A 15,448-nucleotide genomic window follows, 5' to 3' on the forward strand; every position below is an offset into this window, starting at 1 on the left:
ACGTGGAACTGAGCCCAGGCCTGTCTGACTTAGAGCCTCAGTCTTGTCCTTGACACTGACCCGCTCAGCTGTTTGTGAACCTCGAGAGGGGAGAGACCAACCGGCAACCACAGAAAGGCATCATGTGCTCCCTACATGCTCTGGTGGCACAGAGAGGAAGTCACCGTCTCCTGGGGAACCCGAGTTCTGGGGGACAGATGAGCATCTGATGCGAGCAAGGCAGGAAGGACACTGCAGGGGATGGGGAGGCGTCTTGTTCAAAGGTGAAGCACTCAGGCGAGGGTGCCCCGTTGTGCGTGGAGCTCCGAGAACTTGAGAGCTGGGAGGGCAGAGGGCGGGGGCTGGAGGAGGCACTCCCGGGAAGCAGCACCTCGTCAATGAGGGCAGTGTGCCGGGCTGGCAGCTGACCTTCATTCGAGGACAGTGGGGAACATTGAAGGGTTTTCAGGAGGAGAAGTGATGCCAAAAACTCGGCCTCTGTGCACCAGTGCTGAATCAAATCTTGGAGACAGAGCTTTGGGTGAAGTAGAAAAGAATAGCTTTATTGCTTTGTCAGGCAAAGAAGGACGCAGTGGGCTCGTGCCCTGAAAAACTGTGTGTCCCAACCGGGGAGGATTTGGTGATGAATTTTGTGGCAGTGGTTCAAGGGTGGAGATGCTGCTAAGGGTCAGGGTGTGTGCAGTGCCCGCAGTTCCTTAATCTGGCCTCAGGTGGTCTCCTGATGCGCAGGTCATTACCTTCTCTGGAATGAAGAATGCTAACATCTTCCATTTGCTGGGGGTTTTAGTTCTGTAAAAGAGCTCAAAGATACTGTTATGTGTATCCCTTGAGGCGGAACCGGGACCCTGCCCCAAGGCTGCACTATTGTTTCTTGGCTGCCCCTCCCTTGTCTCTGCCTCCCCTCCCTTCCCTGATTAGCAGCTGTTCAAAAGGCTCCCATGCCCAGGAGCCCCACAGGTCCTACTCAGTTTCAGAAGGAAGATCAGATTTGGGATTTAGGAAGCTCATGTGAGCAGCCTGCGATAGAGTTGGAGGAGCCCCAGGCTGTAGACCTTGAGCAGGTCTACAATGGGACCAATGGGAGGCTGTAGACCTTGACCAGGTCAAAACGGATGAGAGCATGTCCTGAGCATGGGAACAAGGACAGATTCAGAGGAGATACTAGATACATGGGATAACACAGGGGGTGGTCTGATGCCATTCGGGAGGGAAAGGGAAACAATAACTTAATTTGGTTGATTAAAAACTCTGCTTTTATTACCAAGTGTTGGGCCCAGCATTCTCACCTGGACCGTTGAACTCCACCCCATCTTTAGCATCACCTCATCCATCTCCATTGGCTCAAGGATCAAAGCAATGAGGCCCAAGAACACACTTCTCTGATGGTCTGGCCTGGTTCCAGGCTAGGGTCTGGAAGGATGGAAGAACTGCAGATATTTCAGCAGTTTCCCATGAGTACTGTCTCTTACAGCTGCTTTTGATAAATCTTGTGAGTGGTACAGAGTGAGAACAGCTCCACAAAGGCAAAGGTTTGTGTCATGTCCTCAGCTCTGAGGACACATTGTAGGCGCCCAACCAATATTGCAGAAGGAAGGAATTGACACTCTCTGGTCACCCGGACCCATGAACAAGACATATTTGCACAACATAGAACCCAGACTGTCCACAGATGCACTATTGTTAATAACACCGTGATGTACATCTCTATGCATGTCAGCTTTTTCCCAGCACAGGGCCTGTATGCCTACTGCTCTTTCTCCCAGGAATATCCTTTCCCCCATCTTAACCCAGCTGAGATATGACCTCATCCCTCAGGTCTCCCTTGGGTCTCCTTCTTTTTTTTTTTTTTTAAAGAAGATGTTGGGGGTAGGAGTTTATTAATTAATTAATTTATTTTTGCTGTGTTGGGTCTTCGTTTCTGTGCGAGGGCTTTCTCTAGTTGTGGCAAGCGGGGGCCACTCTTCATCACGGTGCGCGGGCCTCTCACTATCGCGGCCTCTCTTGTTGCGGAGCACAGGCTCCAGACACGCAGCCTCAGTAGTTGTGGCCCACGGGCCCAGTCGCTCCGCGGCATGTGGGATCCTCCCAGACCAGGGCTCGAACCCGTGTCCCCAGCATTAGCAGGCAGACTCCCAACCACTGTGCCACCAGGGAAGCCTGGGTCTCCTTCTTTATTTTTTTAACTTTTTAAAATTAGTGGTAGCATATTATTACTATAATTACTCTTGGTGGTGATTAGCCTTTGTTGTTGGTTTTTTTTTTTCCATTATGTTTACTACAAGATATTGAATATAGTTCCCCGTGCTATACAATAGGACCTTGTTGTTTATCCATTTGGGTCTCCTTCTTTAAAAGGCCTTCTGTGACCTCCTCATTTAAATTGTCTCTCATGGATCTCAGGGGGGTTTTCTCTTAGGATATCTCAATTTTCAGTTCCTATGTGCCTGGGACTTGGTAATAATAATAGCAGACATTCATTGATGCCAATTCTGCACCAGGCCCTCCTCTAAGAGTTACACATGTCTTCAGCAACTCATTGCATCCTCACAACTACTCTGTGAAGTAGATCCTATCATTATCCCCATTTTACAGATTAGGCAGTAGAGGCCCAGACAGGGCCAGACACTCGTTTTGGGTGGCTCAGCTTGTAAGTGGAGAAGCCAGGATAGGAGCCCAGGTGGTCTGCCTCTTGGGTGTTACCTACTCAATAGATACGTGTTCAATAAATGTTGAACAAAGGAAGTTTTCACTACATGTTGGCTTATTTTCTAAAGAATAATTTTGTTTTTTTGGGAGGGGGGAACAACGATCAACTTTATTGATTCATTTAAAAACGATGCAACCTCAAACAAAGGAGGTACCGCTAAAAGCTCAGTTGGGTGAGGCAGATTAAGCCTTTTGCTTAAATCTTCACCCTAAATCTTTGAATTATGAAATTTGCCACCCCTTGCCTCTGGAATACTGTGATTAACATAGACAGAGGCAGGTTTTGTCTAGTCCAGAAGAAGAGAGCAAGATAGAGAGAATAGAGAGAATATTATATCTGAGTGAAGGAAGAGAAAAAAAGATGTCCTGGATCCTTCTTTGAAACAAATGAGTAAAAGGTGGTCGCATTTTACTAAAGATCAACCAGGTTACGCACTCTTCTCCTTTGGGGAGGATGTGTGCAGAAGGTAAAAACCTTAATAGAAATTTCCTCTCTTGTTGTCTAAGACTTGACGATGGGCAGAAATCAAGAGTCCTTCCAGTTCTGAACACGCTCTTGCAGTATTTCTGTCCTATTAGCCTATTTGCATAAAAATCTTAGTAGGTTTTAGAAGAGCAAAGCATTTATTCAAAGTTTCCATTTCGTGGCTCAATTCTCCTCTGCTGCTACTTTGGCAATCTCCATTGGTCTTTCTATTATGTTACTTTTTTTGTTTTCAAGAATAATTTGCTGAATGTGAGGTGATGGGGGAAAGAGATGTTGACATTCGGTGCTTCCTGCAACCAGACTGTTTTCCCCAAGAGCTGTACAACCGAGTCCCGCCCCCTGTTAATTGTCTGTTCTGGAACTCCTGCCAGCACAAGGAGCAGCGGAGGGAGCGGCTGTCCATCGCCGAAGCCTTCGGGGCGGCCGAGGATGCTCGCCAGTACATTAGCCAGTGGCGGAGCCTGGTGGCCGAGCACAGCGCCACCCTGGAGGAGCTGCAGGAGCGCCTGGACCAGGCTGCCCTGGACGAGCTCAGGGCCCTGACCCTCTCACTGTCCGAGAAAGCCACAGAGCAGCTGCGGCGGCTGCAGAACTCGGTGATGACCCAGGAGCTGCTCAAGCGCGGGGTCCCCTGGCTCTTCCTGCAGCAGATCCTGGAGGAGCACAGCAGGGACCTGGCCGCCCGGGCCGAGCGGCTCGAGGGCGAGGAGAGGGACAGAGGCCAGGAGGGCATTCAGAGCGTGAGGCAGAGACTGAAGGACGATGCTCTGGAGGCCTCCACGGAGGAGCAGGCGGAGCTGAGACACTGGGAGCACTTGATCTTCACGTGAGTTTTAATCCCTGTGTACTTTCATCACCTCCTCTCCTCCCACTAGTGGGGGAGGGATTCCACTGCCTGGTTACGGGGATGGCCAGACGCGTGCCCTCTGACGCTGGACAGCAGTGTATTAGTTACTTATACCCACAGCCCAGGGAAGACGGGCAGTGCATGTCCCCCCAGGGCCACTCAGGGGTTGCAGAGCAAACAACCAGGGCTCGTGGGAAGCAGGCTTTGTATTTGGGTTGGCCAAAAAGTTCGGGTTTTTCATGTGAGCGGGGAAACAAACAAATTTTTTGGCCAACGCAAGAGCAACAGGAGGGTGAGGTGCCCCCTGGTTCCCGTGGGAGGATGTGATGGGCTTGTTTGGACAATTACAGGCTGGCAGGGAACTGAAACCCACTGCTCATGAGTAAGCAGGAATTGCACCTGGTCCCCTTGATGAGAAGTGTTGTGTGAAGAGGGGAGCTTGTCCACAGGAGCAGGGTGGGGAGGGGAACTTATAGTTAAGCCACATGAGGCCCTCCCTGTGTCAGCAGATGTCAGGGAGCACATGGTAGTGGGCCTTCATTCCAGGCCTTACGGCCCATCTCTTTATGGGTCCCCTTCATTCATTGAATTCAAGAACCATGGAATGACATCCACTTCTGACTAGGATGCTGTAAGCCATTGCCCGCCAGCAATCCTGGTGTAATAATTATAAAATAATGGATAATTTGCACCACTCATGTTTTCAAAGCCACTGGAGAGCTATGGAAGCAATGAGGACAAGTTAAAATCAGATTCCAGAGGGGCCACTGTTGACAGTCCTTCACTCCCCTGCAGAATTCGCCGGCTCTTTGTGCAGACTGAGATTTGACGTGGCCCAGAAGGGGCCATCAGCTGTGTGATAGACACCAGCAAAGCTTTGGCAACTGTCTAGGGCTGGCACGTCAGACTGGAAACTGGAGGAGCCTCGAACACGGCCCACATGGGGCTACAGAGAGGAATGAAAGGTGGGCAGTGTAGACCAAAAACCTGGGTTTAAATCCCAGCACTGCCACCAACTGTCTGAGTGTAGGCAAGTTACTTAACTTCTCTGAGCCTCATCTTTCTTGCCTGTAGAATGGGATGACAATGATAAATCATTTACGGTGCTTTCAGCAGCACATGATACTATTGGGTTGTTAGAAGGTGAAGAAAGCATTTTATAAGAAGTCGGGGGGTAAATTTTCTAGTTTTGATTCCATGACCCAATGATACTATCAAGGATCCAGCCCCCAACATCCTTCTGCTCCACTATACTCAGTGTGCTGCTTTGGTCTTTGGGCTCAGCCCCACATGGTTTCAGGATGGCTGCTGCAGCTCCAGGTGTCACATACATCATCTCTTTTTTTTTTTGCGGTAAGTGGGACTCTCACCATTGTGGCCTCTCCCGTTGCAGAGCACAGGCTCCGGATGCGCAGGCTCAGCGGCCATGGCTCACGGGCCCAGCCGCTCCGTGGCACGTGGGATCTTCCCGGCCCGGGGCACGAACCCGCATCCCCTGCATCGGCAGGCGGACTCTCAACCACTGCGCCACCAGGGAAGTCCTATGTCAGTCTTTTAACACAACCCTTGGTCTGCAATAAGTGGATGATAAGAGGTAGCTGCTATCATCACCACCATCATTCCTGTGCTGGAAGAACTCAGATTATCAGGAGGAAAACAGACACATAAATAGATGATTGTGATACACAAAGCAGGAGTAATTAACCAGGTACCAAGCTCTGAAGAAGGTACATGTTGGGCGCCGGCCACTGACCTGGTACTGGGAGCCGGAGACGAGGGGACACCGCCCACTGTTGCCTTGCTGAGGCGGGGCAGGACCAGGCGGTGGAACAGCTGGGTGGGTCCTTGTCTGGGTGTGAAGAGGGGAGACCAGTCTCACCGCATGAAAGACAGAATCAAACCCCCCAGCAGCAGCAGCGCAGTGAAGATAGACAGTAGCCGCCACCTTCCCAGTCTGTTTATTTAGAGTAGTGTAGACTGCTTACACATAAGGGCGTAACGGTGCCCGTTTGGCTATAACATAGCGCTCTTTTCCTTTTAACCAACGGACCCACCCATCAATGTTCCTTGAAGGAACCAACCAACCCAGAAAACACTATTGAAGCGAATAAACAAAACCAAAGCCCGTTGACTATTCTTTCCTCGGTATGGCCGCTCCACAGTTCAGTTTGGATCTTAGCCACAATTTCAATTCTGAATTGAATTGAATCCCTTTTGATTAGAAAAGCTTGCATCGACATAGGATTGTGGAGGGGGTGTTGGGGGTGGACGTTGGGGGAGGGTAGGGGAAGGCGCCCTTCTCAGTCTGTCTGCTCGGTCCCTCTGCCCCCCTCCTCTACTGATCCTGCATGCTGCTCGCTGGACGTCGGTGGTCCTCCCCATCTGCACCGAGGCCTGAGCTCTCCTTGAACCCTTTCAGGGATACCAAATAGCAGAGCATCGTTCTGCAGTGCCCATCCTTCCTCGGTGGCAGTGACATCCCATGGAACAAGGTCTTCCTGGCCTCAAGGATGCAGTGCCTCCTCCTTAAGTGCTCATTCCCAGGGACTGACCTTGCTGCCAGGGAGGAGAGGTCCCAGGTGTTCGCAGAGGGTGAGATTGTCTTGGTTTAGATGAAGTGACCTCTCCCCTCCTTCTCAGCTCTCTTTCTTTATGGTTCTGTCCTTGTTTAGTTTGCCATCTTTGTTCGTTTTTGTTTTCTTGAACAAACAAGATGCTGTCTTCTCCAAGCCCATACAAGTCAGATGCTTCAATGCCACTACTTATTCCCACGAATTGTTCTCAGCTCAATCTACATTTGACCAAAGTCTCTTCATCCAGCCTGCTTTGGGCTCTTCAAAGTGTGTGGATTGGACGTGACCTTCCCATTATTGGATGGTCATCTTCTTTGATTCATGTGGTTCCATTTTGCAGGGAGTATTATTAAAGCGGCCGCCGATTGAGTCGTTCAACAGGAAAAGAGAGATCTCACTTTGGTATCAGAAAACTCTTTATGATTTTCCTAAGGGTTAAAGGGGGTCAACTAACAATACACACAATCTGAGTCTGCTTATATACTTTGCTTATTTAAGACCCTAAAAGGTTGTAGCCTTTATTTCTGAGGCATTAAGTAGAAATGGCTTTGCACGATAGTTTTGAAACATATTTTTATAAGCTTCTCAATTTCAAGCAAGAGAGAGTTGCTGTAAACCCGGTCCTATAAAATAAGAATTAATAAGGATGCCTATTTTGCCAGGGAAAGTGTCTTTGAGAGCTTTTTGCTAAACTCCTGCCTGGATTTTAAATTCCTTCAGGGCAAAGACCCTATCTCCTACATTTCTGTATTATGTTGGTGCCTACCTAGTGGAGGATTAAAGCCAGACCACCCTGGGCCAATCTGGTTTGAAGATGGGCAAGAATAAAAACTCAGATTCATTTCAGAGTTGCTTTCACCTTGGAGTCCACGTAAGCAGCAAACACGAGGGGCAAAGATTCTCCACGAGGGAAGGTACAAAGGAACAGCTGCAGTTTCCTAAAGTGTTTCAGAAAAATTGGTGAGTCCCAGGGAATCCAAGACATGGGCTTGGGGCCTTTAGACCGCTTCTGTCTGGGGGCCCAAGTCAGCCCTTTCGGTCTTATTCTGCTTCCACGAGAGAACTTTCTAGGTGAGCTGAAGTCCCACAGGCCCACATGAAGATTTTTTGAGTGATCAATGAACAGACACACGTTGCCCAAAGCAGGACAGAAGAGATGGCCTCCCCCCAGATGCTGTCTCCTGGGTCAGGGAGGACGTTCTGTCCAGAAGTCCCAGCACACCTCCTCTTCCATCTCGTTGGCCAGACTGGATCCCCAGAGGTGGGAAAGAGAGCCTGTGGCCGTTCTCCCCTGTAGAGTGGCTGTAGGCCTTGCCTGGGAGGAAGAGGGGGACATTCCTTAATTTCCTCATTTGTGGGCTTCCCTGGTGGCGCAGTGGTTGAGAGTCCGCTTGCCGATGCAGGGGACACGGGTTTGTGCCCCGGTCCGGGAGGATCCCACGTGCCGTGGAGCGGCTGGGCCCGTGAGCCATGGCCGCTGAGCCTGCGTGTCCGGAGCCTGTGCTCCGCAACGGGAGAGGCCACAACAGTGAGAGGCCCGCGTACCAAAAAAAAAAAAAAAATTTCCTCATTTGTAAATTGAGGATTGAGTTGCCAAGGGATCAGTGAGGATGCAGGTAGATGTTTCCTGGGGCTGGCATAATAAAGCACCACAGACCAGGGGCTTTAAAACAACAAAAATGTATTGGCTCCCAGTTCTGGAGGCCAGAAGTCCAAATCCAGGTGTTGGCAGGGTCATGCTCTGTCTGAAGGTTCCAGGGGAGAATCTGATCCCCGCCTTTCTCTTAGCTTCTGCTGTTGCTACAATCCTCAGCACCTGTTGGCTCGTAGACCCTCATCACATGGCCTTCCTGTGTGTGTGTCTTCTCTTCTTTGAAGGACACCAGTCATATTGGATTAAGGGTCCACCCTATTGCAACATGACCCCATCTTAACTTACTTCTAAACTGCCTCTGCAAAGACCCTATTTCCAAATATGATCACATTCAGAGGTACCAGGGGTTGGGACTTGAACATATCTTTTGGGAGGACACAGTCAGCCCCTAATGGTAAATCACCCTGCATGGTTTCCAGCACGGAATAGGTTTTCCCTAAATGAGAGCTGTCACTCATCATCCTAGAAAGACCCAGCACAAGGCCCCCCTTCCCCATGACCTGCCGAGTTGGGCATCTCTCCTCTGGGCTGCTGGTCCCTACTTACAGTCTGCTGCTGGCCAGGCTCGGTGGACAGTTCTTTGTCTTCATGTCTGTTCTAAACAGAGACAGGTTCTCTTCAAGGTCGTGAGTGCCGGGACGCCTGTTGCCTGCTCACAGGCTTGTCTCATTCAACTCTGAATTCCTAGCCCCGATATGATGTTGTGTCCATCATGACACACATTAGATGCTCAAGAAATCCTTGTGGAATGAATGCCTGATTAAGGAGATGGCGTTTTTTTTTCCAGACGTGGATTTGACTAGTGGAGTTTGAGCTTTGAATTTACACTTTCCCCCCAGCACAACCCGCACTGTCTTCTCTCCACTAAAACATATCACTGTTCTTGCTTTTCCAGAAAGCTCTGGTCCTCTGCCTTCTCCCTGTCCGAAGAGGAGCTGCTCGGGATGAGGCAGGAAGTTCACGGCTGCTTCGCTCAGATGGACAGGAGCTTGGCCCTTCCCAAAATCCGGGCCCGAGTCCTGCTGCAGCAATTTCAAACCGCATGGCGAGAAGCAGAGTTCCTGAAATTGGACCAGGCGCTGGCCGCCCCTGAGCTGCAGGTAGGATGGGCATCTCGGGGCCTCGTGGGTGCAGAAGCGGGGCCTCCTCCGGCGGTTGATACTGTAGGATCTCGCTCCGCCACCCACCCTCAGCTCATCTCCCACCCTCTCCTCTCGGGCCCTGTTGGCATCAGCTGTTCCTGGAAGCACCTTAAGTTCTGTAGTGGACACACTGGTACCTGGACTTTGCACTGTCCACCAGTGGCCCTGAGTCTCTGCCACTCACGGCTCACAGCTGCGCCCCTGTCCTGAGCATTCCGCTCAGTGATGGGAGCCACCTGCCCTGAAAGGTGACTCTTCCTCCTGCCCCCTCCCTTGGCCACAGCCAGTGACCCACTCAGAGTACTTCTGTAAGTGGCACAAGGAGGATGCTCAGCTCAGGTGGAAAAGGGCATCTCTCACCCTGGGCCTCGGAGGGTGATGACTGACAGATGCCTGTGGTGAGCACATGTTATGGGCCACAGACGAGGCAACTCTTGGGTGCAGGGTTTACTCTGGAGCCCCTTATGGACCAGTCAAGGCCAGACCCTACCTGAGACCTCCACCGTGCGTGGCCCTTTCCCCCTCCTGTCCTGGTTCCCTCACCCCCTACGCCTTGCTCAGAGGTCCTCTCTCCGGAAACTGCGTGCACCCCAGTCCCTGTCTCTGGCTCTGCCTCTGGGGAATCCCACCGGAGACAAGGCCTTTGAATTTGCTGTTTCCTTTGCCAAGAACATCACAGGGCCAGCTCTTTATGGTCTCTTCACATCTCAGTTCAAATGTGTCACCTGCACAGTGGTCTTCCCTGACCACTATCCAAGATCACCACTTTCCCAGCCATCCTTTATCACATGCTGCGTTCCCACGTCTTCAGAGAATTGATTGCTATCTGCAATGTCCTGGTTTCTCGGCTTAACTCATGGTCTGTGCTCCCACTGCCAACAAGCTCCCTGTTGGTAGTTACCGTTCACCACTCCATCCCAGCACCTAGAAGGTGCCTGGTGCATAATAGGTGTGCAATAAACTTTATTGACTGAACCAACCAACCACCGGATGTGGGCGGAATGCGGGGACTTCCCTTGAGTTGATATTATGTTGAGATTGAAAACATTTCGAATCACTTACACTTCCAGTAGCTCATCTGTGGTTCACAGCAGGGCCAGGAGGTAGATATTTTGTCCCCATTCTACAGATGAAAGCACCAACCAGCAGAGGAAAAGTGATTGACCGACGTAGGAGGAAGTAGAAGGACTCGTCTTGGAGCTGGTGCTGTCTGACTTTAAACCTACTGCTTCTCCTTGAGGAGAAAACAAAATTCAGGCACATCCTTGGTGCTCTCTGCCCAGCTATAAGTTCTACCATGATCTCAAGACCCCCTGTGGTCTGACCCCTGATCAGTCACGTGCTGGTAAACTGACTCTCATTGGGGGTTCAGAGTTCCTGACTTGTAGCATTTGCCTATTTCCCTGGTGTAAATACTCCTTCCAAGGCCAATTTCAGGCTACCAACTTGACATCACTGTGCGTGGGGCTGGGAGGGATGCACACGATCTGCCCCACCCCCGCCCCACTCTGGCTTCCCCCGCTTCCAGTGCCAGTCCTTGCTCTGGGCTTCAGGGTCTTACCCACCAGCCTAGCTCTGTTCCTAAGAGGGGTTGACCCCCAATTTCCTCTTTTTGGTATTATCCCCATTAGATCAGGAGATAAAAACTATAGTTCACTCATGGGATTAGCTGAGCCCAGCCAGAGTTTTTAAAGACCTTGGGTGCAGGAGTCAGGAAGCTCACCATCTAGTTCTTAGGGCTCCCATGATGTGGCTGAGGCCACCGATTCTGTTCTGGCCTCAGTCTCCTCCTCTGTCAAATGGGGGTCTCTGAACTCAGTGAATTGCTGCGTACGTGCTTGCTTCCTCTGAGTGCGCTGGGGCAGGCCCTGAGGACATGGGGGTCTTCTCTTGCATTAACACCACGGCCATAGGCGCTGGGTCAGAGTCTGGTGGGCAGGCCTGAGTCCAGGTCTAGAGCAGGCTCTGGGAGATCGTGACAGTGAAAAAGTGGAGGAAGGGTGGGTATGTGAGCCGGGAAGGGAGGAGGACCGGCCCTCATGGGGAGTGACCAGCGGCCACATACTGCAGCAAGCATCTTAGATGGGGTGTGTGTTGTGTTGGTCATGCTACATTATGCCCTACTGCATGGTGTTTTGTTTTGCTATGTGATGTCATGTCCTATTGTTATATTCTCATTTAGGCTACATTCTAAGCATGTTGTTATGTTCTATCGTGTTGTGTTACAGTATGCTGTATTGTTATATTTTTCTGTTTATTATGTTAGATTATGTTACATTTATGTACCGTTGTGTTATGTTCTTGCGGTAATCCTATGAGGTAGGTATCATTAGCTCCATTTTACAGGTCTGGAAACTGAGGCTCAGAGAGGGTAGCATCTTCTACACTCATTCATTCATTCGCTGAATATCAATTTACTGAGCACCCACAACCTCTTCTCTTTTTAAATTATTTATTTTATTTATTTCTTTTCTTTCTTTTTTTTTTCCTCTGGCTCTGTTGGGTCTTCGTTATGGAAGCGCGGGCTTCTCTTTGTGGTGTGCGGGCTCCGGGCAGGCTCCAGAGCGCGTACGTGGGCTCTGTAGTTTTTGCGGTACGTGGACTCTCTCATTGAGGCGTGCAAGCTCAGTAGTTGTGTTACGCAGGCTTCATTGCCCCGCCACGTGTGGGATCTTACTTCCCTGACCAGGGATCGAATCTGGGTCCCCTGCGTTGGAAGGCAGTTTCTTTACCACTGGACCACCAGGGAAGTCCCACACAACCTCTTCTTCGACCCCTCTCACCCTTGCTCTGGGCTTCAGGTCTTCAGGGTCTGGAACCTTCTATTCCCATATTTTCACACTCCTGACACCTTGTCATGCGGGGCTCAGCTTCAATGTCACTTCTTTACATTTGTGAGAAGCTGGTATGTGTGTGTAGGTTGTGCAGACTGTTATTCTAGGAGGATGGTATGTGTTAAAGCCCACGCATAATGCCTCCTTGAATGCATGCATACGGATGTCCTCAGCAGCCGTTCACCTCTGCAGACGTGTCCCCATCCGCCTAATGTAAGATAATACCCAGAGAATATCCGTCTCCTTGTCTTCATGGCACTCACCAACCCCCTGAGAGTGTCTTGGTCGGTTACTTGTTTTCGCGTTTACTGATTTTTTCCTCCGCTATTCTGTAAGCTTCCCAAGGACAAGCACCTCTTCCGTCCTGTGCCTGCTCACAGAGGCTGACGGGTTGAGGTCCCCCACTGGAGAGGAGGTGGACGCAGATGGGGCCGCTATCTGTTTGACTGCAAAGCTCCGGCTCTGCCCACGAGCATCCCTCTCCTTCCTTTGGCGGGACAAGCTCCCAAAGTATGCCAAGACCGAAGGCCCATGAACGGAGCTCATTCCAGGAGAGTGTTCATCTCTCCTCCCCTCTCTGGCTAAGACAGCTGTGCGGTGCCAAGAGCTGCAGGAGCCTCTCTGGGCTTGGGGAGACCAGGGGCTGCACCAACCTACTGGTGATCACTTTCTCGCCCATGTTTTCTCCCTTCTCTCCAGCCACAGTCCAAGGCAAGGAAGCCACGCTCCAAGAGCAAAAGCAAGACAGACCTTTTGAAGAAGTGCACTGAAGATAAAATTCAGCTCTTTGAGGAACAGGCCCCCGAAGACCTGGTTGAAAAGGTCAGTGTTCGATCTGTCACTCCTCATAGCACACGGCAGGGCTGGCAGCCGCCCAGTTTAAGGGCACACGGAGCCCTTGGGGGCTGTGACTGTCCATCTCCACCCAGCACCTGTTTTTTTCTTTTTCCATCTTTAGTGGAGTATAATTGCTTTACAATGGTGTGTTAGTTTCTGCTGTATAATAAAGTGAATCAGCTATATATATACATATATCCCCATATCTCCTCCCTCTTGTGTCTCCCTCCCACCCTCCCTATCCTACCCCTCTAGGTGGTCACAGAGCACGGAGCTGATCTCCCTGTGCTATGCGGCTGCTTCCCACTAGCTATCTATTTTGCATTTGGTAGTGTATATATGTCCATGCCACTCTCTCACTTCGCCCCAGCTTACCCTTCCCCCTCCCCGCAGCACCTGGTTTTTACCTTGTGTTCCTGCAGGTGGGACCCACCCCCACCCCTTTTCACCTGGTCCTTCTGCCTGGAACCCTCTTCCTCCACTTCTCCCCCAGGAGGTCTCTCTCTGGTCCATTCTTCTGGCCTCATCTCTGGTGCTGCCTCCGTGGCCTGTGGTTGCCACCATCCTTGTGCCTGGCTCTGTGCTGAGGGGTTCACTTGTGCTGCTTCACTTCTATCTCCGCATTTATCTTGCACACCCTCCTCTGTGCGCCACAAGCAGCCCAGCCTCCCTCACCAGCCCCCTTTTGTTACACTTCTGTTTCTGCGCGTACTGCGTATGACCACGTGCTGCTTACCCGTGTCCTTCCCTCTTCTTGGATTTACCTTTCCACCTCTTTTTACCTGAACAAGTGGACTTTGTCCTCAGCTGTCCTAAGGCACAACCTCTGTCCTCAGGTGCCCCCTCTTCCAAGAAGCCTTCCCGGAACACCCAGTTCTCCCACTTACCCCTCCCCCTGCCAACTTCCTTTCCCGTCCTAGCATATCTCACGCTGTTCCTTCATTCCTCTGGGATGCTGAGGAGGCAGCAATGTCCCAGGCATCGTGTTCACGACCGCTGGGGTGGTCCCAGCTCTCAGAAATGCACATTCTAGACAAAGAGCACTTAAAATGATAGATCATGATCAGTGCCGATAAAGAAATGAACAAGATGGTATGATAGTGACGGGGTGGGGGGATGGCGAGGGGGAAGTGGGATCCACTGTAGGTGGGAGAGTCAGGTGAGGTGTCTCTGAGGAGGTGACATTTAAGAGTCGACACCGTGTTGTCACTGCCGGGGGCCCGCTGCCTTCCCCAGCAAAGGGCAGACTCCCAGAGGACTGTCAGTGGGTGGATGTACAGACCATATTCTAGATCTGCTCGTCTTGTTCCTACCTTCTGTCCCTCGGGTCCTTTACCTAGTTATTTTAATTTTTTTTTTAATGTAAGTGTATTTCTCAGAACACAAATGCGTAATCCAGCGAAGACCCATAGAACCTGTTCCAGGCAAGGTCATGGCTCCTTCCAGGTGTGTATAGGTTGTTGATGTCTTAAGGGACACAGAAGTAGCACCCTCTTCCCACTTGTGTTCTATATAAAATTGAGACACAAGACAAAGACTAAGGCAGGTACAGGTGGAAATATCATCTGTCTTACAGTTAAAGGCTAATTCAGAAGATAGAAATTAGTATGAGAGCCAGATGGGCTTGCTAAACATCCCAGAATTAGACAGACTCAGTCACACGATCACAGGTGTCCCTGGGGGGGTCCTGGCAGCAGCCTACCTGGAGGAGCAGAAGTGGGGCTCCCAGAGCAGAGCTGAGCCAAGCCTGCCCAGTGGGGTGGATTCCCAGTTCACCCAGGAGGGGACGAGGAGAGGGTGGAGTGAGGCAGGGACTACATGGAGGAACTAGCCGCATGGGGGGCGGGGCAGGGCATTTCCTCCAATGCACGCTGGTTTGTGACCCATTGTCACACTTAAGGTATATATTGTCAGAGAAGGAAAAGTGAGGATTTGACTTGGTGGAAGGAATGCATGGCCTGAGCCGTGGCCAAGGACACAATGCAGGTTCAGGGGAGCCCAGAGAGTCTGCAGCCCCGTGAAAAGGCTGCTTTGCTGGGGTGCTGGGTCTCCCGAGGGGATGGGGGAACAGACCTGGGGTGGAGGGTCTCAAGTGCCTGTCTGGGAAGATGGGCTGAGTCTCACCAGCGCTGTAGAAGGAGGAGAGGGACAGGATGAAGGAGGGGTTGAGAAGGTCCCGAGGTTTCCTGAGCGGAACTCAGCAGCCCACCCACCGTGAGTTCACCTGACCGCACATGCTTCCCCCATTCTAGCCTGTCTCTTTCATTCCATTATGCGCTTTACCCCTCCCGACTTCCTTAAGAAGTAGGAACGGTCCATATCCCTATCTTACAGATGTGGAAACTGAGTCTCCACAGTGAGTTCATCC

At 51.0% G+C, this 15,448-nt stretch overlaps 1 protein-coding gene across 1 annotated transcript in view; it reads left to right on the forward strand.

The window, feature by feature from the left end:
* EVC2 (EvC ciliary complex subunit 2) overlaps positions 1 to 15,448 on the forward strand; it is a gene marked incomplete at both ends in the record, with an annotated part of 139,208 nt that overhangs the window by 87,101 nt on the left and 36,659 nt on the right. The window contains 3 exons of the mRNA XM_082838642.1: positions 3,565 to 4,019; positions 9,163 to 9,367; positions 12,943 to 13,065. Coding sequence (XP_082694768.1) covers positions 3,565 to 4,019; positions 9,163 to 9,367; positions 12,943 to 13,065 — 783 coding nt within the window. The remainder of the gene's footprint in view (positions 1 to 3,564; positions 4,020 to 9,162; positions 9,368 to 12,942; positions 13,066 to 15,448) is intronic.

The sequence above is a fragment of the Leucopleurus acutus genome, assembly GCF_964270905.1.
Source record: "Leucopleurus acutus genome assembly, chromosome: 4".
Classification (NCBI taxonomy): Eukaryota; Metazoa; Chordata; class Mammalia; order Artiodactyla; family Delphinidae; genus Leucopleurus; species Leucopleurus acutus.